The sequence below is a fragment of the Zalophus californianus genome, chromosome 13 (assembly GCF_009762305.2).
Source record: "Zalophus californianus isolate mZalCal1 chromosome 13, mZalCal1.pri.v2, whole genome shotgun sequence".
Lineage (NCBI taxonomy): Eukaryota > Metazoa > Chordata > Mammalia > Carnivora > Otariidae > Zalophus > Zalophus californianus.
The window spans coordinates 13299138-13326813 of record NC_045607.1 but is presented as its reverse complement, the minus strand read 5'-3'; the positions used below and the strand labels follow the sequence as shown (position 1 = coordinate 13326813).

The following is a 27676-nucleotide window of genomic DNA, read 5'->3' as shown; positions in this document are numbered from 1 at the left end:
ACATGAAAGTGTTTTATGGGAGTGAGGCATGGGTGGAAGGAGGAGTATGGATGCTTTGTGGCAAAATGCTTGAACTGTGGTAGCCATTTGTCTGTTTACTGTCAGATTCCTCTCTCATTTTTCCCGCCCTCTGCTCAGTATGGCAGGGACCTATGTCTCCCAGATGCCCTTGCATCTGACTAGTGGATAGCACTGGACCGTGGAAAACAGGAAGACAGGATAGGAGAAGGGGAAAAGTCTGTATGTTTCTCTCTTGTGTCTGTCTGTCTCCATTTTTAGCAGTGACTGGGACTCCTCTCTTTGTTGTCCCCACTCGTGCCTGGCTACTCATGCTAGGTTCCAGCGATTTCTGGACATCCTACAATTTTTCCTTCAGCCTTAGGAGTGCTGTTGCCTTCATTTAAAAAAGAAAAAATTATGGGTTGCTCCACTCTCTCTTTTGTACTCCTCATTTTATTTGTCCAGTTAAATCCCTACTGTTTAAAATACCGAGAATAGTAGTATCTGTTTTCCTAACTGGACCGTGACTAGTGATAAAATCTGTGTGTGTGCATGTATGTGTGCATGTGTGTGGTATAAATCAGTTTGTATAAAATATTAAATAAGCCTGTGAGTGAGTGTGTGTGTGTGTGTGTGTGTATTCATGTGGTAGGTATGTAAATGCTTATGAAAGGATTATTGAAGGGTAGTTTTTCTTTTTTTTTTTAGATTTTATTTATTTATTTGACAGAGAGAGACAAAGTGAGAGAGGGAACACAAGCAGGGGGAGTGGGAGATGGAGAAGCAGGCTTCCCGCCAAGCAGGGAGCCCGATGCGGGGCTCGATCCCAGGACCCTGGGATCATGACCTGAGCCAAAGGCAGACGCCTAATGACTGAGTCACCCAGGCACCCCGAAGGGTAGGTTTTCAAAGGGAGAGTAAAGGGGGGCTTTCAATTTTCTCTGTATCTTATTTTCTTTTCAATTAGTTTTTACAACAAACAACTTTGTAGTTTTAAAACTACAAATTCACAAATTTTTTTGAATGACTCAGTTTCCTAAGTAATTATCTGTCCATCTGGTGGCAACTTTAAACGTCTTTAATGTTTTACATAGAGAGAATATTACTATTCTTGCAGTGACTTCTTATCCACACCTCTAGACAATCCCCTTTCTTAAGCAATATGAGAAATGTGTATCCACATGGATCAATAAAAATATTTCAGGTTTCATTTTCTTGTGAGAGATTCTATTTTGTTCATTGTGATCCAAAAAATAATATTTCCTCAACACTCACACAGGATATGAAATCACTGTATTTCCATCTGATGTCAATACATTCATTCTGCAACTGCTATATCCCATCTTATACAATTCAAAATGAATATGAGGAAAAGTATGAGTATGCTGTGTTGGTGGCCTTGCCATTTTGTTAGTGATTCTTTTTTTTTAGTGGTAAAATTTATCAAGTGCTAATTTCCTAAGGAATAAGACAAAATGATGCTCTTAACTTCAGCAACCTGAAGAAAGTGCTATATAATTACACTGTCACCCTAAGATGTTCATAATCCTTTTTAGCCCAAACGAGTTTGATATTGTAAATAAAAGGAACATCTGTTTTAGTAAAATCCCAGCAATATTCCGGTGATAAGAGTTTAGTGGGTTTATGGAGAAAGAAATACTTGTTTAGGTGACTTTCATCATGCCACACTGCTTCGATGCTGTTTTTCTTGTCATTCATGATTCCTTTTAAGCACTCCCTGGCAATATCGAGAACTTGAATGGGAGTGCCACCAAATACAGCAGCGTGGTAATAAAAATCTCCCATACCAAAAGGTATATATGCTTCTGATAACTCACTTCTTTCATATGGCACCACTATAGGATCTTGCTTGTACCAATAAGCATGTAACTGAGCTACTGACTCCCCCAGAGTCTCCAATCCATATTTCCTTATGAAGATTTGATCCACGTCCATGCAGAAGAGAAAGTCAACTTCATATTGGATATGATCCATAACATGTTCACTAATAGCCTTCATGCGCATCATACTGATATCTTGCCATCTCTTCTCTCGCTTAATTTCAAACACTTTGATCGAACGGAGGGGATGCAGCTGTATCCAAGGCATCCTGGAGAAGTCATCTATCAGGACATAAATTATGACTTTATGGCCAACCATAAAAAACTCATCTGCAGATAATATAAATTTCTTCAAATAGTAGTCAATATATCTGTGAACCAAATAAGAAATGACTAAGTTCATTGCCTTACATTTTGGTGGAACACATACTACTTAAATTATCCTGGCTGTAGTTTGTTCAAACATGCTAGTGAGCAAACCAAATATTAGATATACTTCTTGAGTTGTATTTAGGTGGTGTAAAAGCAAGTGAAATCATCCGCCTTTCCTCTCCATGACGGGGTTCTGTGAATTATAGGAGAGAAGAGGACTTCCCCACGAGGGGGAATGAAACTTGTTGAGATCAGGAAACAACACAGAGCCCAGTGCAAGATGAGAACTGGAGTCTTCAGGGTTATCAGAGAAGAGGGAACTTGCTTTTCAGGTTGTAGGCAAGAAGGTCTTGGGGCATTGCAAGAACAGTGATTGATGTCTGGGGCTTGCTTTATGAGGGGTCAGTTATGCAGAAAAGGTTAGAGGTAGCATGGTCAGCTACCACTATCTGCAAGGTCTCTCTTATTTTGCCTTGTGGCCTTTAGTATAGTGCTAAGATTGTAGGATTAGAAAACAAAACTTTCTCTTTTCTGGTCTCTCAACCCAGTGAAAAGTCTCAGAATAATAAATGGCCTCAGGTAAATTCAAAAAAGGAAGGGTAATCATACATGCCTCAGCTTCAAATAATGTTTATATAATCATTAAAAATAAGTTCTGAATATTGACCTAAGTTTTAAGAAACGTAGCAGATGGAGTCAGAAGAAAACTTTCTAGTTTGGAATATCTAAAATTATGGCAATTTAAATAATTAAAGCAAGATAAATTATGAAAAATATCACTTAAAATATTCTACTGAATTGGAAACTAGCAACTCAAATCCAAAGAAATACAATTTATCCACATTTTTTATGGTTCGTGCTTTTGTATTACATTTCAGAAATCATTGCCTCCTCAAAGTAGTGAAAATATGCTCCTATGTTTTCTTCTAGTTGCTTTATTGTTTTAACTTTCACATTAAGTTGGTTATCCATTTGAATTAATTTTTGTGTATGGCATAATATAGGGCTGTTTTTGTTCTCAGGCTTTGATAGTAATCCTGTTGGCTGGGAATGCCTGGGACTCACCTGAGCCCTGCTACTTGTGGTGAGACCCCCACAGACATTTCCCCTACCAGAGCCAGTGTTGGCTCGACCAGCCCTGGTGGTTCTTATTACACTTGCAAGATGCATCTCAGCAACAACCATCAGAGAACTTTGAAAAAACAAGGTTTATTTCTCACAAGTCCTGGAGGGTACAAGATAAGCGCAGGGTCACAGAGTGAGGTCCTATGTAGGGAGAGAGAAGGGGGGACTTTGAGGGTTCTGCCCTTATCGGGGTGGGGGGCCTAGGGTTTCACAATTTAAAACCCAAGAGCAAGAATGAAAGCACAGGAAGGAAAACGCAGGGTCACTCAAGTGGTCGGTAATGTAGGTTACCCAGGCCTTTCTTTAAAAGGGAAATTTCGCGGGCGCCTGGGTGGCTCAGTCGTTAAGCATCTGCCTTGGGCTCAGGTTATGATCCCAGGGTCCTGGGATCGAGCCCCACATCGGACTCCCTGCTCAGCGGGAAGCCTGCTTCTCCCTCTCCCTCCCCTCCTGCTTGTGTTCCCTATCTCACTGTGTCTCTCTCTGTCAAAATAAATAAATAAAATCTTTAAATAAATAAATAAAAGGGGAATTTCATGGGAGGGGTGGCCTGGCTCTTTACCTAGTTGTTTAGCTAGTGACCACGTCAAGACTGGCAATAGGTTTATTTGAGTTGGATGTCTTTGACATGGAAAAAAAGTTATTGTCAGGCGCTCTCACTATAATGGAGAACTTTTTTCCTCAATTTTTAAAACACTTTCTATTTTGGAATGGTATTAGATTTACAGAACAGGTGCAAACATATTATAGAGAGTTCCCGTATATGCTCTACCCACCTTCCCCTAATGTTAATATCTTAACCGTGGTACATTTGTCAAAACTAAGAAATTATCAGTGGTTAAAGACTATAACTGGTTAAAGACTATAACTAAACCACAGATTTTATTTTGATTTCACCAGTTTTTCCCCTCATGGCCTTTTTAGTTTCCAAGCTCCAATCCAGAATACATACTGCATTTTGTCATGATGTCTCCTTAGGCTCCTCCAGTCTGTTCTCGGTTTCTCTCTAGTTTGGGTTTTTCTGATGTTTTCTTAGGTAAAGTTAATTTTAATACAGTCACATTTATCAACCTTTTCCTTTATGATCAGTATTTTCTGTATCTTGATTAAGAACTCCTTTCTTGTCTTGATTTCACGAAGATACACTATGGTTTTCCCTTTAACTTTTGGTCTTCAAACTACCTGGGAATTATGTTTGTATATGCTTGCCATACATAATATGCCACAGAGGTACAATTGCGGTGTTCTCATGTGGACGTCGACTCTTTCCGGCATCATTTATGGAAGTCTTTTCCTACAGATCCACAATGTCTTGCCATAGCCATAGTCTTTCACATTTGCGTGGGCATTTGTTTTATTATATTGGCTTATTTGTTCATCCCTGTAGCAAATATTCATGTCTAAATGCTCTATATAGATACTTTCAATCTATCCTTCTGTTTTCAGTCCCACCTACACGCCTAATTTCAGAGGCACTCGATGCCATTAATTACTGAGATTTTTAGGGGTTCTTTAACACACACAAGGGAGTTTTTATGATAAAGTTAATGAGGCTTTGGTTTCAGTGCCCCTTCACTTGCACAGGACTCTTCTAAGACTCAGTGTGTTCTACTGAAGGAGGGTGCTGGAGGAGCAGTGGCCCGACTGGGCCGCGGATCACAGTTTATGGCAACCCCGAGCTGAGAGCCCGCGCCTCGGCTCCGTCTCTGCAGCCAGCTTCCCCGCTCCGATACCTGGGAGTTCTGCCGCACTCAGGCTCCCCCGGTCTTTCTGTGACCCCAAGGGTCCTGAGACCCCACTGTCCCGCGAGGGTTCCACCCCCGCTTAGCCACTGGAGCGATGTCCCTCAGCGGAGCCGACTTCTAAAAGTTCCGATTTTGTGCTCCGCGGCTCTAGCACTTGCCAGAAGCGGCCGGCGGAGGCCCCCTCCCCCACCGTATATCTTCCTGAATATCGCCTCAGATTCCCTTCTCCGCACGTCCTACCTTCCAGAAAGTGGTCGCTTTTCTATTCAGAGAGTTGTTGCTACTCTCTTCTTCGGTCTCCTGTTGAGTTCGTAGGTGTTCAGAATGGTTTGATCCCTATTCAGCTGAATTCCTGAGACCAGAGGAAATCCAGGTCTCCTACTCCTCTGCCATCTTGCTCCTACATCATTAGTTTTTGATGTAGTGTTCAACGATTCATTAGTTGCATATAACACCCAGTGCTCATCACAACACATGCCCTCCTTAATACCCATCACTCGGTTATCCCATCCCCCCACCCCCCTCCCTTCTGTAACCCTCAGTTTGTTTCCCGGAGTCCAGAGTCTTTCCTGGTTTGTCTCCCTCTCTGATTTTTCCCAATTCAGTTTTCCCTCCCTTCCCCTATGATCCTCTGCACTATTGCTTATATTCCACATATCAGTGAAACCATATGATAATTGTCTTTCTCTGCTTGAATTATTTCCCTTAGCATAATACCCTCCAATTCCACCCATGTGGATGCAAATGGTAGGTATTCATCCTTTCTGATGGCTGAGTAATATTCCATTGTATGTATATATACCACATCTTCTTTATCCATTCGTCTGTTGAAGGGCATCTCGGCTCCTTCCACAGTTTGGCTATTGTGGACATTGCTGCTATGAACATTGGGGTGCACATGCCCCTTCTTTTCACTACATCTGTATCTTTGGGGTAAATACCTAGTAGTGCAATTGCTGGGTCATATGGTAGCTCTATTTTTAACTTCCTGAAGAATCTCTATACTGTTTTCCAAAGTGGCTGCTCCAGCTTGCATTCCCACCAACAGTGTAAGAGGGTTCCCTTTTCTCCACATCCTTGCCAACATTTGTTTTTTCCTGTCTTGTTAATTTTTTACCATTCTAACTGGTGTAAGGTGGTATCTCATTGTGGTTTTGATTTGTATTTCCCTGATGACTAGTGATATCGAACATTTTTTCATGTGTCTGTTAGCCATTTGTATGTCTTCTTTGGAGAAGTATCTGTTCATGTCTTCTGCCCATTTCTTGACCAGATTATTTGCTTTTTGGGTGTTGAGTTTGAGAAGTTCTTTATAAAAATTTATAATTTTAATGGGTAATATGTACATTGTTCAACTTAATACTTTCTTGTACTTTTTGGGGTATGATTTTTTAAAATTTTTTATTGTTATGTTAATCACCATACATTACATCATTAGCTTTTGATGTAGTGTTCCATGATTCGTTGTTTGTGCATAACACCCAGTGCTCCACACAGAATGTGCCCTCTTTAATACCCATCACCAGGCTAACCCATCCCCTCACCCCCCTCCCCTCTAGAACCCTCAGTTTGTTTTTCAGAGTCCATCGTCTCTCATGGTTTGTCTCCCCCTCCAACTTACTCCCCTTCATTCTTCCCCTCCTGCTATCTTCTTCTTCTTTTTTTTTTCTTAACATATATTGCATTATTTGTTTCAGAGGTACAGATCTGTGATTCAACAGTCTTGCACAATTCACAGCGCTCACCACAGCACATACCCTCCCCAATGTCTATCACCCAGCCACCCCATCCCTCCCACCCCCCACCACTCCAGCAACCCTCAGTTTGTTTCCTGAGATTAAGAATTCCTCATATCAGTGAGGTCATATGATACATGTCTTTCTCTGATTGACTTATTTCGCTCAGCATAACACCCTCCAGTTCCATCCACGTCGTTGCAAATGGCAAGATCTCATTCCTTTTCATGGCTGCATGATATTCCATTGTGTATATATACCACATCTTCTTTATCCATTCATCTGCTGATGGACATCTTGACTCTTTCCACAGTTTGGCTGTTGTGGACATTGCTGCTATAAACATTGGGGTGCACGTACCCCTTCGGATCCCTACATTTGTATCTTTGTGGTAAATACCCAGTAGTGCAATTGCTGGATCGTATTGTAGTTCTATTTTCAATTGTTTGAGGAACCTCCATACTGTTTTCCGGAGTGGCTGCACCAGCTTGCATTCCCACCAACAGTGGAGGAGGGTTCCCCTTTCTCCACATCCCCGCCGACATCTGTCGTTTCCTGCCTTGTTAATTTTAGCCATTCTGACGGGTGTGAGGTGGTATCTCATTGAGGTTTTGATTTGGATTTCCCTGATGCTGAGCGATGTTGAGCACTTTTTCATGTGTCTGTTGGTCATTTGGATGTCTTCGTTGGAAAAATGTCTGTTCATGTCTTCTGCCCATTTCTTCATTGGATTATTTGTTCTTTGGGTGTTGAGTTTGATAAGTTCTTTATAGATTTTGGATACTAGCCCTTTATCTGATATGTCATTTGCAAATATTTTCTCCCATTCTGTCGGTTGTCTTTTGGTTTTGTGGACTGTTTCTTTTGCTGTGCAAAAGCTTTTTATCTGATGAAATCCCAATAGTTCATTTTTGCCCTTGCTTCCCTTGCCTCTGGCGATGTTTCTAGGAAGAAGTTGCTGCGGCTGAGGTCGAAGAGGTTGCTGCCTGTGTTCTCCTTTAGGATTTTGATGGACTCCTGTCTCACGTTTAGGTCTTTCAACCATTTGGAGTCTATTTTTGTGTGTGGTGTAAGGAAATGGTCCAGTTTCATTCTTCTGCATGTGGCTGTCCGATTTTCCCAACACCATTTGTTGAAGAGACTGTCTTTTTGCCACTGGACATTCTTTCCTGTTTTGTCAAAGATGAGTTGACCATAGAGTTGAGGGTCCATTTCTGGGCGATCTATTCTGTTCCATTGATCTATGTGTCTGTTTTTGTGCCAGTACCATACTGTCTTGATGATGACAGGTTTGTAATAGAGCTGGAAGTCCAGAATTGTGATGCCACCGGCTTTGCTTTTCTTTTTCAACATTCCTCTGGCTATTCGGGGTCTCTTCTGGTTCCATACAAATTTTAGGATTATTTGTTCCATTTCTTTGAAAAAAGTGGACGGTATTTTGATGGGGATTGCATTGAATGTGTAGATTGCTCTAGGTAGCATTCACATCTTCACAATGTTTGTTCTTCCAATCCATGAGCATGGAACGTTTTTCCATTTCTTTGTGTCTTCTTCAATTTCTTTCATGAGTATTTTAGAGTTTTCTGAGTACAGATCCTTTGCCTCCTTGGTTAAATTTATTCCTAGGTATCTTATGGTTTTGGATGCAATTGTAAATGGGATCGACTCCTTGATTTGTCTCTCTTCTGTCTTGTTGCTGGTGTATAGGAATGCCACTGATTTCTGTGCATTGATTTTATATCCTGCTACTTTACTGAATTCCTGTATGAGTTCTAGCAGTTTTGGGGTGGAGTCTTTTGGGTTTTCCACATACAGTATCATATCATCTGCAAAGAGTGAGAGTTTGACTTCCTCTTGGCTGATTTGGATGCCTTTCATTTCTTTTTGTTGTCTGATTGCTGTGGCTAGGACTTCTAACACTATATTGAACAGCAGTGGTGATAGTGGACATCCCTGCCGCGTTCCTGACCTTAGGGGAAAAGCTCTCAGCTTTTCCCCATTGAGAATGATATTCGCTGTAGGTTTTTCATAGATGGCTTTTATGATATTGAGGTATGTACCCTCTATCCCTATACTCTGAAGAGTTTTGATCAAGAAAGGATGCTGTACTTTGTCAAATGCTTTTTCTGCATCTACTGAGAGGATCATATGATTCTTGTTCTTTCTTTTGTTAATGTATTGTATCACGTTGATTGATTTGCGGATGTTGAACCAACCTTGCAGCCCAGGGATAAATCCCACTTGGTCGTGGTGAATAATCCTTTTAATGTACTGTTGGATCCTATTGGCTAGTATTTTGGTGAGAATTTTTGCATCCATGTTCATCAAGGATATTGGTGTGTAATTCTCCTTTTTGATGGGGTCTTTGTCTGGTTTTGGGATCAAAGTAATGCTGGCCTCATAAAATGAGTTTGGAAGTTTTCCTTCCATTTCTATTTTTTGGAACAGTTTCAGGAGAATAGGTATTAATTCTTCTTTAAATGTTTGGTAGAATTCCCCTGGGAAGCCATCTGACCCCGGGCTTTTGTTTCTTGGGAGATTTTTGATGCCTGCTTCAATTTCCTTAGTGGTTATAGGTCTGTTCAGGTTTTCTATTTCTTCCTGGTTCAATTTTGGTAGTTGATACATTTCTAGGAATGCATCCATTTCTTCCAGGTTATCTAATTTGCTGGCAGAGAGTTGTTCATAATATGTTCTTATAATTGTTTGTATTTCTTTGGTGTTGGTTGTGATCTCTCCTCTTTCATTCATGATTTTGTTGATTTGGGTCATTTCTCTTTTCTTTTTGATGAGTCTGGCCAGGGTTTTATCAATCTTGTTAATTCTTTCAAAGAACGAGCTCCTAGTTTCGTTGATCTGTTCTACTGTTCTTTTGGTTTCTATTTCATTGATTTCTGCTCTGATCTTTATAATTTGTCTTCTCCTGCTGGGTTTAGGCTTGATTTGCTGTTTTTTCTCTAGCTCCTTTAGGTGTAGGGTTAGGTTGTGTCTTTGAGACCTTTCTTGTTTCTTCAGAAAGGCTTGTATTGCTATATACTTTCCTCTTAGGACTGCCTTTGCTGTATCCCAAAGATTTTGAAGAGTTGTGTTTTCATTTTCATTGGTTTCCATGAATTTTTTTAATTCTTCTTTAATTTCCTGGTTGACCCATTCATTCTTTAGTAGGATGCTCTTTAGCCTCCATGTATTTGAGTTCTTTCCGACTTTCCTCTTGTGATTGAGTTCTAGTTTCAAAGCATTGTGGTCTGAAAATATGCAGGGAATAATCCCAATCTTTTGGTACTGGTTGAGACCTGATTTGTGACCTAGGATGTGATCAATTCTGGAGAATGTTCCATGGGCACTAGAGAAGAATGTGTATTCCGTTGCTTTGGGATGGAATGTTTTGAATATGTCTGTGAAGCCCATTTGGTCCAGTGTTTCATTTAAGGTCTTTATTTCCTTGTTGATCTTTTGCTTTGATGATCCGTCCATTTCAGTCAGGGGGGGTGTTAAAGTCCCCCACTATTATTGTATTGTTGTCAATGTGTTTCTTTGATTTTGTTATTAATTTCCTTATAAAATTGGCTGCTCCCATGTTCGGGGCATAGATATTTACAATTGTTAGATCTTGTTGGATAGACCCTTTAAGTAGGATATAGTGTCCTTCTTCATCTCTTATTACAGTCTTTGTTTTAAAACCTAGTTTGTCTGATATAAGGATTGCCACCCCAGCTTTCTTTTGGTGTCCATTAGCATGGTAAATGGTTTTCCACCCCCTCACTTTCAATGTGGAGGTGTCTTTGGGTTTAAAATGAGTCTCTTGCAGACAGCATATTGATGGGTCTTGTTTTTTAATTCAATCTGATAGCCTGTGTCTTTTGATTGGGGCATTTAGCCCATTTACATTCAGGGTAACTATTGAAAGATATGAATTTAGTGCCATTGTATTGCCTGTAAGGTGACTGTGACTGTATATTGTCTGTGTTCCTTTCTGATCTATGCTGCTTTTAGGCTCTCTCTTTGCTTAGAGGACCCCTTTCAATATTTCTTGGAGGGCTGGTTTCGTGTTTGCAAATTCCTTTAGTTTTTGTTTGTCCTGGAAGCTTTTTATCTCTCCTTCTATTTTCAATGACAGCCTAGCTGGATATAGTATTCTTGGCTGCATATTTTTCTCGTTTAGTGCTCTGAAGATACCATGCCAGTCCTTTCTGGCCTGCCAGGTCTCTGTGGATAGGTCTGTTGCCAATCTAATGTTCCTACCATTGTAGGTTACATATCTCTTCTCCCGAGCTGCTTTCAGGGTTTTCTCTTTGTCTCTGAGACTAGTAAGTTTTACTATTAGATGTCGGGGTGTTGATCTATTTTTATTGATTTTGAGAGGGGTTCTCTGTGCCTCCTGGATTTTGATGCCTGTTTCCTTCCCCATATTAGGGAAGTTCTCTGCTATAATTTGCTCCAATATACCTTCTGCCCCTCTCTTTCTTCTTCTTCTGGGATCCCAATTATTCTAATGTTGTTTCGTCTTATCGTATCGCTTATCTCTCGAATTCTGCCCTCGTGATCCTGTAGTTGTTTCTCTCTCTCTTTCTCAGCCTCTTTATTTTCCATCATTTGGTCTTCTATATCGCTGATTCTCTCTTCTGCCTCATTTATCCTAGCAGTTAGTGCCCCCATTTTTTATTGCACCTCATTAATAGCTTTTTTGATTTCGACTTGGTTAGATTTTAGTTCTTTTATTTCTCCAGAAAGGGTTTCTCTAATAATTCCACACTTTTTTCAAGCCCAGCTAGTATCTTTAAAGTCATGATTCTGAACTCTAGGTCCAACATCGTACTAATATCCGTATTGAGTAGGTCCCTGGCTGATGGTACTACCTCTTGTTCTTTTTGCTGAGGTGATTTTTTTCATCCTGTCATTTTGTCCAGAGGAGAATAGATGAATGAGAGAATAAAATGCTAACAGGTTAACAATGTCCCCAGCAAATATACTCTATACAAATCAGAAAAGACCTGAAACCAGGGGAAAAGAAAGGGAAAGAAAAAAAAAGAAAAAGAAAAAGATAAAAACAAACAAAAACAGAACAAAACAAAAAAAAAAACAGAATATGATCAAATATGATCAGGCTAGTGCATAGATCAGTGCCACACACTGGATTTTGGGCGTATTTTGGTCTGTTAGAAGAAAGTGCCTCCTAAAATTTTAAAGGAAGAAAGACTTACATATGTACAAAATAAGGGTTGATAGAATGAAGGGATGGAAAATGACTGTAAAGATGCAAATTATAAAAGATTTTATAAAAGGAATTGATAAGATAAGAAGTTGTTTGAAAAAAGAAAGAAGATTTTAAAAAAAGGGGGGAGAGAATGTGATCAGGCAGGAGACTAGAACAAAGCCATACACCAGTGATTTAGGGTTTATTTTGATCTGTTAGAAGAAACTGTATCTCAAAATTTTAAAGAGAGAACAACTTATATATATATGCCAAAAATAAGGGTAACTACTATGAAGGGATAAAATATGACTCTAAAAAAGAAAAATAAAAAAAAATTTTTTTTAAAAAGGGATTGATAAGATGTTGTTTGAAAAAGGGAAAAAGAAAAATTCAAAAAAAAAACAGTTTAAAAAATTAACTTTGAAAAACTAATGAATCATGGTAAAAAAGCCATGAATTCTATGTGCAGTATTCCCCTAGCGCTGGAGTTCTCCCGTTCTCCTTGATCGGTAAACTTGGTCTTGGCTGGCTGTTCGTGCTGATCTTCTGGGGGAGGGGCCTGTTGCCGTGGTTCCCAAATGTCTTTGCCGGAAGCGGAATTGCCCCGCCCTAGTCAGTCCGGGCTAAGCAAGCTGCTCGGGTTTGCTCTCAGGAGCTTTTGTTCCCTGCAAGCTCTCGGTACAGCTTTGGAGGACCAGGGTGAAAATGGTGGCCTCCCAATCTCCGCCCGGAGGAGCTGAGAACTCGGGGTCCCGCTCCTCAGTGCGCCCCCAGAGAAAAGCAGTCACTCCCGTGTCCCCGGTCTCCGGCCGCACTCCGTGCTCACCCGGCCTGTGACCGAGCGTTTCTATCTCTGGCACCCGACCCCGTGTGGAGTCTCCAAACCCAGCAGATCCCTGCGGTGTGCTCCCGCGCCGCTCCTCCCGGGGGAGGAAGGGGAGTCTCCCCGGCTCTGCCGCTTGTTGGGTCCCTGCTGGAGGAGCAGTGGCCCGAGTGGGCCGCGGATCACAGTTTATGGCAACCCTGAGCTGAGAGCCCGCGCCTCGGCTCCGTCTCTGCAGCCGGCTTCCCCGCTCTGATACCTGGGAGCTCTGCCGCACTCAGGCACCCCCGGTCTTTCTTGACCCCGAGGGTCCTGAGACCACACTGTCCTGCGAGGGCTCCACCCCCGCTTAGCCACTGGAGCGACGTCCCTCAGCGGAGCCAGCTTCTAAAAGTTCCGATTTTGTGCTCCGCGGCTCTAGCACTTGCCAGAAGCGGCCGATGGAGGCCCCCTCCCCCACCGTCTATCCTCCCGAATATCGCCTCGGATTCACTTCTCCGCACGTCCTACCTTCCAGTAAGTGGTCGCTTCTCTGTTCAGAGAGTTGTTGCTACTCTCTTCTTCAATCTCCTGTTGAGTTCGTAGGTGTTGCGAATGGTTTGATCCCTATTCTGCTGAATTCCTGAGACCAGACGAAATCCAGATCTCCTACTCCTCCGCCCTCTTGCTCCGCCCCCTGGGGTATGATTTTGATATGAGGGCAGCACTTGCTTCGTAAGATGAATTGGAAAGTGTTCCTTTCTCTTTGATTTTTTGAAGATTATGTAGAACTGATGTTAATTCTTTAAATATTTGGTAGAATTTTCCAGTGAAAACATCTGGGCCTGGAGACTTTGGGAGTGTTTAAAATTATTAATTCTGTTTCCTCAACAGATATAGGGCTATTGAAATGGTCAATTTCACATTGGGTGGGTTGTGATAGTGTTTTCAAGGTCCATTTCACCTAAGTTTTCAAACGTATGTGTGTAGAGTTAGTATTCTCTAATTATCCTTTTGATGTCTGCCAGGTCTGAGGTGATATACCCTGTTTCTTTCCTAATATTTGTAATTTTTGTCAATTTTTTTTTTCTTTGCCAGACTTCCTGGATGATTGTGAATTTTATTGATTTTTTTTTTCAAGGAAAAAGCTTTTTGATTTTTTGATTTTTCTCTATGGCTTCTCTGTTTTCAGTTTCATGGATTTCTGTTCTCATCTTTACTATTTCCCTACTTCTGTTTACTTTGGCATTATTTTGTCCCACTTTTCCTAGATTCCTGAGGTGGGATTATTGATAATCTACCATTTTCTACAATAAAAAGCTTGAATGTAAAGGACATTTGGCATTACCTACCTTCCTACAGCAAATACAGTCAATCCCACAGTAATTTTATGTTTTTCATAATACTCTTCCAATACTTCTTCATTGAAAGTGCCATCCCATACAACCGGAGCTGACCAGCTGGTGGTAGACAGGTTCATGTATTCACTGTAAGAAAGACATAAGACTTATGAACAAGATATCTTTTAATAAAACTGTAGTAGTTAAAAAAAAAAAACTGCCGTAGATGTTACTAATGTATAAAGCCTGTGTCTGGTTGCAGCATTTCCTTACTCCTAATTCGAAGCTTTGATGGTTATGATAGACTGGAGAAACAGCTTCTCAGAAATGGCCAGATCATTACAAAAGTACCTTACAAATTAGTTATACTGTGATTCCAAGGTCTTTGAGGACACAGTTAAAATGTCACCCAAAGTCTAAAATAGCAATATCTCCTGTATTTGGACAAAATCTCCTGGCCTTAGGCTTTTTGACACTAATTATTTTCAGAGACCATATTTTGAAAAATGACCTTTCCAGTTTCATATTCTAAAATGCTGCCAGGCTAATGTTACTGCATACTGTCAGAAACAACTTTGTCAAAACTCTGGAAGGTAGCCAAAGTTTGGCTACCTTCCAGAGTTTTAGAGCAATCAAGCAAAAGGTAAATCAAGAAAAGGATGACAACACAATAGGAGAAGGAAAGCTTTGTGGTATTTTAACTTAGCCTTACACCAACTCCCTGCCAGTATGGCAGTGGTATTGAAAACAGCAAATCATGTTCTCAGTGTGAGTACCTGCTTCTGGAGGAGAAGAGTGGATCTAATTCCGAAGGAATTGTGTTTGTTCATTTTGACCTGAGAGTTCCTCAAAGGACTGGACTGCTAGTGCTTTCCTTTGTTTTGCTTAACTCAGAACTCTCTCAAAATGGAAAAGTGGGTAAGTGGAGGGCAGTCCTTGAAAACATTTTAAAAAGGAACAAGCCCCTGCCAACTGAGGCAAGAAATTACAGTTGGATAAACACTAGATGTGCTGAAAGCCTGGGGAAGAAAAGTTTGGAAGAGAGTTCTTTGGAAAAGTAAAGGCCCTGATAAGATCCTATGTATAACAAGGAATTAGGAAATCCATGCACATGTTCAGGGCAGGTTACGTGCTCCAAAAAGATTTTTGAAGATCCTAAGCTTTCACCTCTGGATGATATTTAGACTCAGTGCAAGCAGGAAGTGAAGGCTAAGGCAGAGTTGTAAATAGCTGGGCTGTGTTGAAGGAGAGTCCAAACACAGAACCAATCTTCAAAGACTGTAAAAGCGTTCTTTTCTTTCTTCTTCTTCTTTCCTTTTCTCTTTTCTTCTTCTTCCCCCTTCTCCTCTGCCTCCATCTCTTCATTTCTCCTTCTCCAATAACCCCCCCAACCACCACCATCAGCATCACTCTAGCTCTAGTCATTTAAAGGTATCTCTGTCAAACCACTAGCTGACCACAAGCTAAAGGAAAGAGACCTCGCAGACCAAACAAGACAAAGAATATGGTCTTTAAAAAATAGTTTGGAAAAGTCACTAAACAGACAAACAACTCTAGGAGGTAAGAGAATCTGACTTCCAAAGTGATCACACTATAATATACAAAATTCCTAATTTTCAACTAAAAATGATGAGGCATGCAAAGAAACAAGAATGTATGGTCCACTCATAGGGAAACTGTCCCTAGGGTAGCCCAGACATTAGGCTTACTAAAACAAGACTTTTTTTTTAAAGACTTTATTTATTTATTTGAGAGAGAGAGAGTGAGAGATAGAGAGCACGAGAGGGAAGAGGGTCAGAGGGAGAAGCAGACTCCCCGCTGAGCAGGGAGCCCGACGCGGGACTCGATCCCGGGACTCCAGGATCATGACCTGAGCCGAAGGCAGTCGCTTAACCAACTGAGCCACCCAGGCGCCCTAAAACAAGACTTTAAACCAACTATTTTAAATGTGCTGAAAAAGCCAAAGAAAACTATGGACAAAGAACTAAAGGAAACTGGGAGAACAATAGCTTAACAAATAGAGAATGTGAATAAAAAGATAGAAATTATAAAAAGGAACCAAATAGAAATTCTGGAGCTGAGAAGTATAATAGCTGAAAAAAACAAACAAACAAACAAACAAAAACTTGCCCTAAAAAACTTGCCCAACAGCAGATTTGAGCAGGCAGAAGAAAGAATCAGATACACATAGAACATTTTACCAACAACAGAATACATATTCTTCTCAAATACACATGGGACATTTTCCAGAATGATCATATGTTAAGCCATAAAGCAAATCTCAATAAACTTAAGATGGCTGGAAACATGCAAACTATCTTGTTCATTGACAATGGAATGAAATCAATAACAAAATTTGAAAACTTCACAAATATGTGGAAATTGAACAACACACTCTTAAACAACCAAGGGGTCAAGAAAAAAATCACAAAGGGAATTTAAAAATACATTGAGATGAATAAAAACGAAAATAAAACATACCAAAACTTATGGGATGCAGTGAAAAGCAATAGTCAGAAGGAAATGTATAGCTGTAAACATCTATATTACAAAAGAAGAAAGATATCATATAATAACCTAACCTTCCACCTTAAGGAACTAGAAAAAAATAGCAAACTAAACCCAAAGCAAGCAAAGGAACAAAGAATAAAGACTGGAGCAGAGACAACTGACATAGAGGAAGAGGAAAAAAATGCTAACATTAATGAAGCCAAAAGTTGGTTCTTTGAAAATATCAACAAAATTGACAAATCTTTTTTTTTTTTTAAAGATTTTATTTATTTATTTCAGAGAGAGAGAACGCACGAGCAGGGGGAATGGCAGGCAGAGGGAGAGGCAGGTAGAGGGAGAAGCAGGCAAGGAGCAAGGAAGCCTCGAAGCAAAAAAAAAAAAAAAGACAAAAGAAAAAGAAAAAGAAATGCAGTGGGAGTTGAATTTTATCCGTAGCTTATTTGGGTATAAATATGATTATATGGTTTTCTCCTTTGTTCAATTGTTGGGATGAATCATCACCCTGAGTTACAAGGATATGCCTTACTTGTTAGTGGGATCCTGTGCCAGTTATTAAGCTAGCATCTTTCCATAACTAAACCCACCCCACTATACTCGGCTTTATTGTGCTGAGCTGGGACTCTGCGAGCCACAGCGGGCACCCCGTGAGGCTCTGCTAATAGAGGGCACGCTGGAGGAAAATTACAAGCCTGGAGGAAAAAGGAACTTGCTCTTTCCTGTTTCCAGTGGGCTCCCTTGCCTGCCTCCTGTTCCCTCAAATGCCACACCACCATATTAGCAGTTCCTTCCCAGACCAGCAGTTGAATCCAGATTTCAGCTTTTCCAACACTTGCAAACCCAGCCTCATGGTACCCTTCCCTAGAGGGCTGGTTCTCTGTCCCAAGAGGCCTTTCAAGAGCTCGGAGATACTAGCACAGTGGAGTGCATGAGTTTAAGCTCAAGTTACCTAGTTAACAACTTTATGCTAGTTAACAATGCTTTGTATTAAATTCTCTCTTAAAATAATCTGCGTGCTTTCTGTGTCCTGATTCGATCTGATAAAAGTTAGGCTATCATGGAAGGATGAGTCACAGACCATTATCCAATCATGATCTTAACTGGACATCTCTTTGCAAAGTTTTAATTAGGACAAGTCCTGAAACCCTGCAGCACCAGGGAGAAAGACTGGTGGGTGTAGTAAGGAGAGAGAGGCAGAGAGGCCAGAGGAAAGCCACCATATTAAAGTGAGAAGTGCACAGATGGCCCATCTATCTGATTTGGGCTATGGTTCCCTCATTGGTGAAATGAGGAGAATCAACCAAAAGATCTCAGATATACCCTTCACACTTTGACCTGCTATAATTTTAGGGCCTTTGGGTTTCTGTCATCCCACACTCTTATTTATGGAGGATGTAGGCCCTAATGTCCATTCCCAATGCGTCTTGGCCACTGCTTATTTTTTAAAATGTAATCAAAGATCCACCTGCCATCCAACAGTTGGAATGCCGTTTGTGGTATTGTTGCCATCTGTTAACTTCTGAACAATCTATGGATCAATCTCACATGTGTTTGATTTGGAATTCTTACCTGGGAGAAAACCAGTCTGATAGCTCTAATTCTTTTGATTGAGTATCCACAAACCTATCAGGAGGAATAATGCAAAGAATCACACAGTATCTATTTGAGTTTGAGGCAACTGAGTGTCTAGCAAATCATGGGCTATGTTATAATATGATGTAAAGTGCAAGATAAGCGTGAAGCAGTATATGAAAAGCAATGATGAACTTTGATGGGAGTGGCATGGAAAATCATGATTTCTTACCTCGACTTACCAGTCTCTGGGCTGCCCAGAAACCTTTATGTGTTTCCACAATGTTCATTCTCCTTCTTCTCATTGATAGAGAAATAGCTGTCATCACATGAAAGCTCCCTCAATCTTCTGCCACCTTGCCTCCAAATTTATCTTGAGCACTGATTTCCCCCCTTTTATTGCAACGGAAATATAACCCTACTTTCTGGCCTTAAATATCCTATCTGCTCAGGACCCTTGGTTTGAAGGTTTCACCTAGGCTTTCTATTTGATCAGTTGACATGCGTGCAGGCATTTTCCTGTGGCTTCAGATTTGTATGTGCAGCTAGACTTCTCCTGGGAATTTAAGACCCAGACATCCAATTGTGTTCTGAAGTCTTCCACTTGAAGTTTGCACCGATGCCACAAGATCAAGATGTTTAATGTGAAAATCATCCTGTCTTCCCCAGAGTAGGTCCCCTTCATATTCCCTTCATATGTTGCCTTATCACTTGGATTGGCAAGGCAGAAGTATGAGCCTCCATATTCCCATCCCCCGTAATTAACACTGTGATCCCCTCTGCCTGTCCTTGCCCTGGCCTTTTTCAACCCATTCTCCATATGTCCACTGTGCTTCCACTGTCATGCTTCTGAAGCTCCAGTGTTCCCATGTCATTATTCTGTTTAACAGGGTTCGGTGGCTTCCCATTGTCCTGAGGATCACATCTACATTCCTTATATGGTCATGACATTCTGCGTGATCTGACCCTTCACACTGTTCCAGCCATGTCTCCTACCCAGCCCCACAGTGACAATTTTCCAGACTCACTTGCCTCTTTAAATTTCCTTAAACACGCCACGACTTCAACCAGTTAATTCCCACATAGCCTTTAGGTTTCCTGTTAAATATCCCTACTTAAGGGAAGTATACTCTAACCTGATGGATGAGGTTAGATTCCCTTCATTAATAGCTAATACTTATGGAATAATTTCCTAAGTATTATCTAATTTAATCCACCTCTATGATATAGGTATTGTTGTCATTATTATTATCCTCATTTTACTAGATAAGGAAATTGAGGCACAAAGAGTTTTTATTATCTTGTCCATAGTCACACAGCAGGTGGGAAGACAAATAGTTGGGCCTGAGTCCTTACTTCCTCCCTGCTACACACTCTAATGGCACCCTAGCTAGCCTATCTTTGGAGAGTTGATCCCGGGCTGAGTTCAGGAGGGGATTGGGCAGCTGTGGAGCTGAGTTGTATGTCATGAGTGAGCACTGCAGTGTCCAGGGTGTGACTGAGACCATGGCCTTCTACACAGGCACCTGCCTCCTTGACAGCAAAGCCTTTGGATGCTGAGAATTAGTGTGTTAAGGCCGTATGTGTAAGCCTGATGCTAAGGAGAGCTAATATTAATGATAGAGCGATTGTTAGATTGTGTTGCATTGTGTACATTTTACCAGAAAACATATTAAATCATTCTTTCTCCCAGCCTCTGCTGCAGCAGACTTCCCTTGCATGTTCCCACCTTTGTCTAGGGATTTTCTTTTTGTTTTCAGGTGGTTGAGAGTTACTGCCCCCTGTTAGCCATGGCTCTATAGAGGGGAAACATACCCTGCCCATGAAAACCATCTTACTGTATTATTTTCATGCACAGAGCAGCTCACCCACATATGGAGTCACGGTCCTGGTGAGAGTGTTGTGCACCATGGAACCACCAGAGACATAAGGCTCTTCGACACAACAAGCATCAGAAAGTTTCTTTTACTTCTCTATGTGGGTTCCCATGACTGCAGGGAGAAATCGAAGAACATATTATGATTTGGGGTCTTGCACAATTTTTAAGGAAGTTTTTCTCTCTGCGTACGGTCTGATAGTATGATTTTGTAGGTGGCCTGTGGTTAATAACAATCTCCTGAATCTTTTAACCAAAACTTGACTCCTGTGTGATTTCCCAGAGCTTTAAAAGACCCAAGATTCCTGGAAGCTGGGTTCTGGCTCCCATCACACGTTTCCCCTAACCATTTCTCACTCCTAGTACTCCTAGTCCTCTGACCTTACATGAGCATCTCCAACGTATGTTTGTAAAATTACTTTGGTTTACCCTGCCTGCAGGAGCCAAGGACTTGCAGGTACCCCACTGCCCTCCAACAGGTTTTGTCCTCAAAGAAGAGGTCATAGCATATTTGTAAATAAGGCTTACCAGCACCGGTGTACCTTCTGTAGTTTCTTTGTGCTTAGGATAAACAAAAATAATTATATTACTTTTAAACTTATACAAAGGGTTTCCACATTTAATTTTTTAAAGATTTTATTTATTTATTTGAGAGAGAGAGAGCACAGAGGGATAGCAGCTCGAACAGACTAAGACACATACTATGTGCAAACATTATTGGTGGTAGAGAGATACAGTAATGAACGTGATAAAAAAAATTACTGCAGTTAAGGACTTCATATGCTATATCTTAAAAAAAGGAAACCTAATTATTTGAGCTATGAATGAAAGAAGAGCTAACTTAATATCATTGAAACAATGGAATTTGCTAATTGCCAATGAATTCTTTCTACTTATGTAACTATGGGGAGGGCAGATATCATACATAGTACTGGAAGTCACCAATATTAGGGATGTTTCTTAAAGAAGCCACCTATTTATAATATATGGTGATTAACATAACAATAAAAAAATAAAAAATAAATAAATAAAAATGGCAGTTTCTCTAACATTTGCTAACTGCCATAATTAGATGGTCACTATCTTGGTAGCTTACATTGCTTCTCCTCACACATATGAGCCTACAAAAATTATGTTTAGCTTTGATCACATTAGAAACAAAGAACTTTTATGCTGACGGTTATGTTTATGCTGATAGATCTGAATGCCATTTGGATATTTCTGGGTATATTGGATTGATACATTTGGATGCTTATTTATTCAGGGGGTTAGCCTATCACCTTTCTGACAAACTAGATCCTTACCAAACCCCAGAATAAAATATTCATTAATTTTTTAAAAATTACCTGAAATGATACTGTCTGTGCAAAGCCCAGAGAAACAATAAAAATAGTAACAATTGAATTATTTTTCTTCCATATTTCATCCTTTCCTGAGAGGAAAAAGAAACAGATAAAAGTAGATTAAATATAGCACAATGTACACAATGTATACAGAATAAGCTGTGTTGAATTGTGATTCCCCATGACATAAACCAGCTGATTTAACAGATATCGACTAGGATTTGAGGCACATCTTGTCCTTGGATGTCTCTTTATATGAAAATAGAGTTGAGTCGAACACTTTTTGTGGGAGCTAGCTAGGACATTAGCTGGTCTAAGCCAGCCTTGATGCAAGAGATTTTACAACCTTCGTTTGTCTTTTCTAGAGTGCACAGGGCTTTTCCTACAGAAAATCAAAATACAAATGCCACTTCCCGGCCTAACTTACAGGGTGGGGTTCCAAAGAAAAGAGATAATTGTGAAAATAGTTATTTGGACTTTAAAGAGGGGTATAGTTGTAAAGGAACTTATTTTTAATGAATTAATATTATGAAGACGATCATTCCAAATAGGTGATAGGACCAATAACAGCATAAAATAGATGCTCTTCCTCAAAAGTATTTGAATATAAAATTGATTCCAAGTATGGGCTAGAGGCTGAACTATAATTTTTAGATTATTTGTACTTTGACCTTGGAATTTTGCCATGAAGTTTATAAAGCTCCTTTATGATACTCAGTCTATGCACTTATGAAATTGTGTGCAGAAAAGGAATTGAATGTGGCTCAGTTTGGTTGAAATTAAGGACAAACTCTTACCTTTTGTTTTCCTAAGATCACATAGGACTTTTATGTAGTTTCTTCCTTAGAGGCTTAATATTTACAGTATGGTTGTTTGGGAAGACATGTGGAAAATCTCAAGTGGGCTGTTTTCAAGCAGGACATTCTGAGACCTTTGAAAAATCATGAATCAGATAACCTGGTATTGGTTCTACGGCACTGCCCAGTTTACCTGTTTATTATTTCAGTCTTCTGGGAGTGATGATGTCATCAGATTCTCTTTTGATGATGAAAGAATTAGATACTTGTAATCATAACAATTCATATGCCAGTAGCTTCTCTTTGTCAATACCAAGGGACTAGATTTTGTCCCATTTAGGGAAAAAAAACATAGGATCATTGCAGTTCTTTTCCTTACTTGGGATTTTTTTTATAATACATTTTTAATTGAAGTACAATTTACATGAAGTAAAACACATGCAATTTAAGTGTACAGCTCATTGGGTTTTTTACACATGTACATGTCTATGTAAATACCACTTCAGTTAAGATACAGGATGTCTCCATGACCCCAGTAACTTTTTTCTTGTGCCCCTTTGTGTCACTACTCTCTCCCATCCAGGAAACCGGTGTTCTGATTTCTATTACCATAGCGGAGTTATTCCTGCTGTAGAACTTCATGTAAGTAGAATTGCATGGCATGTATTCTTTGCATTTTTTTTTCCACTCAGGGTTTTGCAACTCACCTATGTTGTGTGTATATGACACATACCAAAAGTTAATTCAAAATGCATTATAGATGTAAGCATAAAAGCTAAAGCCACAAGCTTTTAGAGAAAAACATAGGAGGATATCTTTCTAACCTGGGGATAGATAAAGGTCCCTTAGAAGGTGACAGAAAACAACAACTAAAAAAATGATAAATTATACTTTATTATAATTAGAAAACTTTTGCTCATTGAAAGACGCCATTAAGAAATTAATAATTAAGCCATTACTACTCACCAGTGGTTTACAGTGACCTAAATAATACATACCATATGTGATCCATACAGGAAATAAAATCTATTATTAATATTAGAAGTTTTCTGTTGATCTCCATTCTTCCTAGAAGAAAAAATGGGGATGGTGAAGAAGGATAGTTAAATTAATACAGAATTAGAATGTTTTGAGTCATAGGAAAGTAGATCATACCAGACTAATGCTCCCATAGATGACAGTCATAAGTCCTGGAAGGGAAAATAAAATAAAAATTAAATAAAACTATTTGAAGGCAAAAGAGATGGAACAAAACCAGTTGATCCTTGAAAGGAGGGAAGTGTATCAGGTAAAATTTACATTTATACAACTTTTCATCTGAGGTTACCTCCCAATTCACACAGAGTTGGGTGGCTAGAACTCACAGAGAAAGACTTGAGCGGTCAGAGGATGAAATTCGTACATGTAAAGAAGGCTAAAAAATAATGTAGAAAACAGAAAGAGGAAAACACAGAATGGGGTACCCCAAAATCTGCATAGAAACTCTGACTTAAACCCTGGAGGACAACTAAACTGTCCATGCTTAGGAAAAACTGCAGTTTCCCTAGGAAATAACAACATCTGAAATTGAGCAATTTCCGCCAATGCTCCCTGCAGGATAAATGGAGTTTGGAATTTGAGTCCAGCCCAGTTAACTATCTGTCCAAACAAAAATCAACACTCTTTAGAGGAAAATAACAGAATCCAGAGTCTCTACAGGTCATCTATAATGTCAGGTAGACATTTTGGAAAATTCCTAGACATGCAAAGAAACAGGAATATGTGACCCATACTGAAGAAAACAAGACCCCAATATAAATCAGATGTTGAAAGTGGTAACCAAGGACTTTAAAGGAACTATTATAAAAATGTTTGAGGATTTAATGGAAAGCTTGGTCAAAACAAATGAACAGAGGAAAGCTGTTTAAAAATGGACATTCTAGAAGGGGAGTAAATCGGAGGGAGAGATGAACCATTAGAGACGATGGACTCTGAGAAACAAACTGGGTTCTAGAGGGGAAGGGGGTGGGGGGATGGGTTAGCCTGGTGATGGGTATTAAGGAGGGCACGTTCTGCGTGGAGCACTGGGTGTTATGCACAAACAATGACTCATGGAACACTACATCAAAAACTGATGATGTAATGTATGGTGATTAACATAACAATAAAAAATTTTAAAAATGGACATTCTAGAACTTTGAAAGTACTGTATTTGAAATGAGGATGTTAGTGGATGGGCTTACAAATGGATTGTATACTCTAGAAGAAAAGTTCAGTGAAATGAAGGATAAAATCAATATTAATCATCTTATGTGAAAAAGAGAGGAAATGAAAATCCATTTACATTTAAACTGCAATCAGAAGCCACCTTAGCCACCCACATTCAGAAGTTTTCACACTCTGTCATTATGACAGTCTCTCCAAGTGGGGGGCATTCCAGAGGAGGGGAAAGAGTGGGAAGCCTGGGGGTACATTGTCCTCTGGTTGGACAAATAAGATGGTAAGGCATGAACAGGCATAATAATATTGAAATAATAATATTGAAAGCCCATCTACTCTCAGGAAGTGTTTGAGATGGCTTACTATTAAGAAGGTGTGGTTACAGTAAACAGGGAAACAGCACAAGAATTTTTTTTTTAAAAAAAGGGAACAGAGAGGCACCTGGGTGGCTCAGTCGTTAAGCATCTGCCTTCGGCTCAGGTCATGATCCCAGGGTCCTGGGATCGAGCCCCGCATCAGGCTCCCTGCTCCGTGGGAAGCCTGCTTCTCCCTCTCCCACTCCCCCCGCTTGTGTTCCCTCTCTCGCTGTGTCTCTGTCAAATAAATAAATAAAATCTTAAAAAAAAACAAAAGAAAAGAAAAGAAACCCTGAGTCTAGAAATAGTTGGGGCTGAGCCATATTGACAGACCCCTAGGGAAAGTTCACAATTTTTAGCTGTTGAAGCCCTTAGAACTTCCCTGGCTCTTGCTCATGGCCTGGCTATAGTGATGTGCTGGAAAATTTTTACACAACAAACTCCTAAAAAAGAAAACTGGAAAAGGAAAGGGAAAAGAGCCCTGATTTCCAGGGTTTGCTGATTCCCATGGTGTCAGTACTCCCAGTGTGGCCCATATCAAGCTACCACAGTGAAGTCCCTGCACAGGGAGTTGGGAAACAAGCAGGCATAAACCAGCTTCAGTATACTACTGTCTGGTTATCAACTCTCTCTTGTATTCAGTGGAACTTTCCCTCCCAAAAAATAGCCTCCTAAAAATCTCCCTTTCAGATTTAGACAGCTTAAGGGGGATGCCTGTTCCTTACAATCAAAATATTTTTTTAAAGATTTTATTTATTTATTTGAGAGAGAGCATGCGCATTAGCAGGAGGGGGTGGGGGCAGAGGCAGAAGGACAAGCAGACTCCCTGCTGAGCACAGAGCCTGATACAGGGCTTGACCCCAGGACCCCAAGATAATGACCTGAGCCTAAATCAGAAACCCAACCAACTGAGCCACCCTGGCACCCCAGCAATGAAAATATTTGTAACTAAAATACCTAGCTAGCATAACCACGTTTTATTCTGAACAGTTACAGTCACCTCACTAAAAGTATGTTCTAACTTTGGCTGATTTTTCACAGCCACATTCTTTAGATATTTATAGCTATTTGCATTTATTCATATCTATTTCTATAAATGTGTGGTCTTTACCAGATCCAGAGAGGAATGTTTTTAATCACTGCAGTTGCTTTGGAGAAGTATAATCTTTGGAAATCCCTGCCCTCTAGTGTCCAGTATAGGGAACTGCTTCTGTTTTAGCTGTGAATGTTCCAGGAGTAAGAGGTGAGTTTAAGGCTCTTGACACCCATCAGGGACTCTCCCTAGGGGATAGGCCACTGGGTATTATACATGTTGACTCCCCAGTGTTTCTTCCTTAATGAAGTCCAAAGGAACTTTACACCACGGTTTCTCAACCTCATCACTATTGACATTTTGAGCCAGATCGTTATTGCGGGGGCTGTCCTGTGCATTGTAGGACATTTAGCTGCATCCCCGGCCTCTACCCACTAGATGTGAGTAGCATTCCCCGCCCCCCAGCTGTGACAGCCAACAATATCTTCAGACATTGCCAAATGTCCCTGGGGTCAGGGCGGGGGCGGGGGGTGTGGTGCAAAGTCATCCTGGTTGAGAACCACTGCTCCACACTGATGAAGCCAATTGGTCCCTGCATCACTGACCTTAAGCAGCACTGAACCCAGTAGATTGTGGCACCAGGTTAGAGCCCGAAGCCCCGGCTGCAATTCCTGAGTCCTCATGCTATGTACTACACACAGGAGGAAATATTCCAAGTGCCAGATATGAAAGTATCCACTCTGTGGTAGGACATAGAGTCCACAATCGAAATTTAATGAAAAACAATTACTTCTTATTAAGTATGGTGGGAGTGGATGTGATCATTCATTCATGCATTCATTCAGTAGGTATGAGCTAAGCAGTGCCTCTGAGTTGTAGTGGGGGGCTGGGACTGATGCAAAGGCAGACTGTGGACCTGCCTTTCAGGAACAATTCTAGAAGGGTTCAATGGGGATATTTTTCAGTTATAAGAGAAAGCCCATTTCCAACTGACTTAATAATGTGACTCATACATTTGAAAAGCCCACAGGCAGTGCAGGCTTCAGTGACTCAGGCTTGTCATCAAGAACAGTATTTCCTTCAGCATCCTTGTTCCATCCTAAGGCTGACCTTCCCGTGGTCAAGCTCCTAATACTACATGCTTCCTCATTTCCTGAAAGGAGCGGAGATTCACTTTGAGCGGACTAGTTTAGGTCACCTGCCCATCCCCAAATCAATCATTGCCACCAAGGAGATGGAAAGTGTTGATTTGCTTAGTCTGGATCCCTGGGTCCAACCATGGCACCAGTTTCCATGGAAATCACGTAGACTCCATCAAGGAGCCCCGGCATTGCTGTGAGGGGAGAAAGAGAGGTACAAATGGCAGGCAAATGTGGAGTCCTCAAGCAGCCAAAGTACTCACATGGTCTTTTCTGCTTTCCACATGGGCTCTGCCAGCTGATTTCAGCCAGTGCCAAGGCCCCAGCACCATTTGTGTGGGTCTCTGGGAAGGTCTCCCGGCAGCCCTCTGTGCTTTACATCTGCTGCTCCTCGCTCTGAAACCTCCTTCCAGCTCCACTCCTCAGTTACCCGCTTCTCTTCTTCTAAAGCTCAGAGTCAGCCCCTCCGAGGCAGCTTCGTCCTTCCTTCCTCCATGCTTCCCTGGACCCCGTATCGCTCACGTTTCATTTGCCTGCCTCTCCAACATGGCGCAATGATGGCTTTAGACCTGCATTCTGAGAGGTTTTGGTCTACTAAGTTTTCTCTCTTTAGTGCCTAATAGAGGAATTGAGAGCTTTTGGTATTGATTCCTTGGGTGTTCTCAAATTTCTCAAAAACAAGATGACTAAAATGTGTG

General features: G+C 40.6%; 1 protein-coding gene across 7 annotated transcripts; it reads right to left on the bottom strand.

Annotated features, from left to right (window-relative positions):
* Positions 1–853: 853 nt before the first annotated feature.
* Positions 854–27506, bottom strand: LOC113934543 (N-acetyllactosaminide alpha-1,3-galactosyltransferase-like). Of its 7 annotated transcripts, XM_027615783.1 has the most exons (9): positions 27242–27506; positions 23407–23441; positions 23250–23319; positions 22252–22385; positions 21458–21543; positions 20640–20672; positions 18233–18286; positions 14168–14302; positions 854–2212 (listed from the first exon to the last, which is right to left on the bottom strand). In XM_027615783.1, the coding sequence occupies exons 5-9, from the start codon at positions 21535–21537 to the stop codon at positions 1519–1521; spliced, it is 996 nt and encodes a 331-aa protein (XP_027471584.1). In that variant the 5' UTR covers positions 21538–21543; positions 22252–22385; positions 23250–23319; positions 23407–23441; positions 27242–27506; the 3' UTR covers positions 854–1518. The 7 variants fall into 7 exon arrangements, with proteins under 7 accessions (XP_027471584.1, XP_027471583.1, XP_035579538.1 ...); XM_027615782.1 differs by having other exon boundaries at positions 22252–23319; XM_035723645.1 differs by lacking the exon at positions 27242–27506 and having other exon boundaries at positions 22252–23315; positions 23407–23432.
* Between the last annotated feature and the right edge of the window lie 170 nt (positions 27507–27676).

Bases quoted from the DNA above. Each gene is read 5' to 3' on its own strand.
- LOC113934543 (XM_027615780.1), bottom strand. The intron at 20,673-21,457 runs GTAATTTTTAAA...GTTTATCCTAAG, and splicing joins CACAGACAGTATCATTTCAG to CACAAAGAAACTACAGAAGG. The intron at 2,213-14,167 runs GTAGGTAATGCC...TTTGGTTCACAG, and splicing joins ACTGTATTTGCTGTAGGAAG to ATATATTGACTACTATTTGA.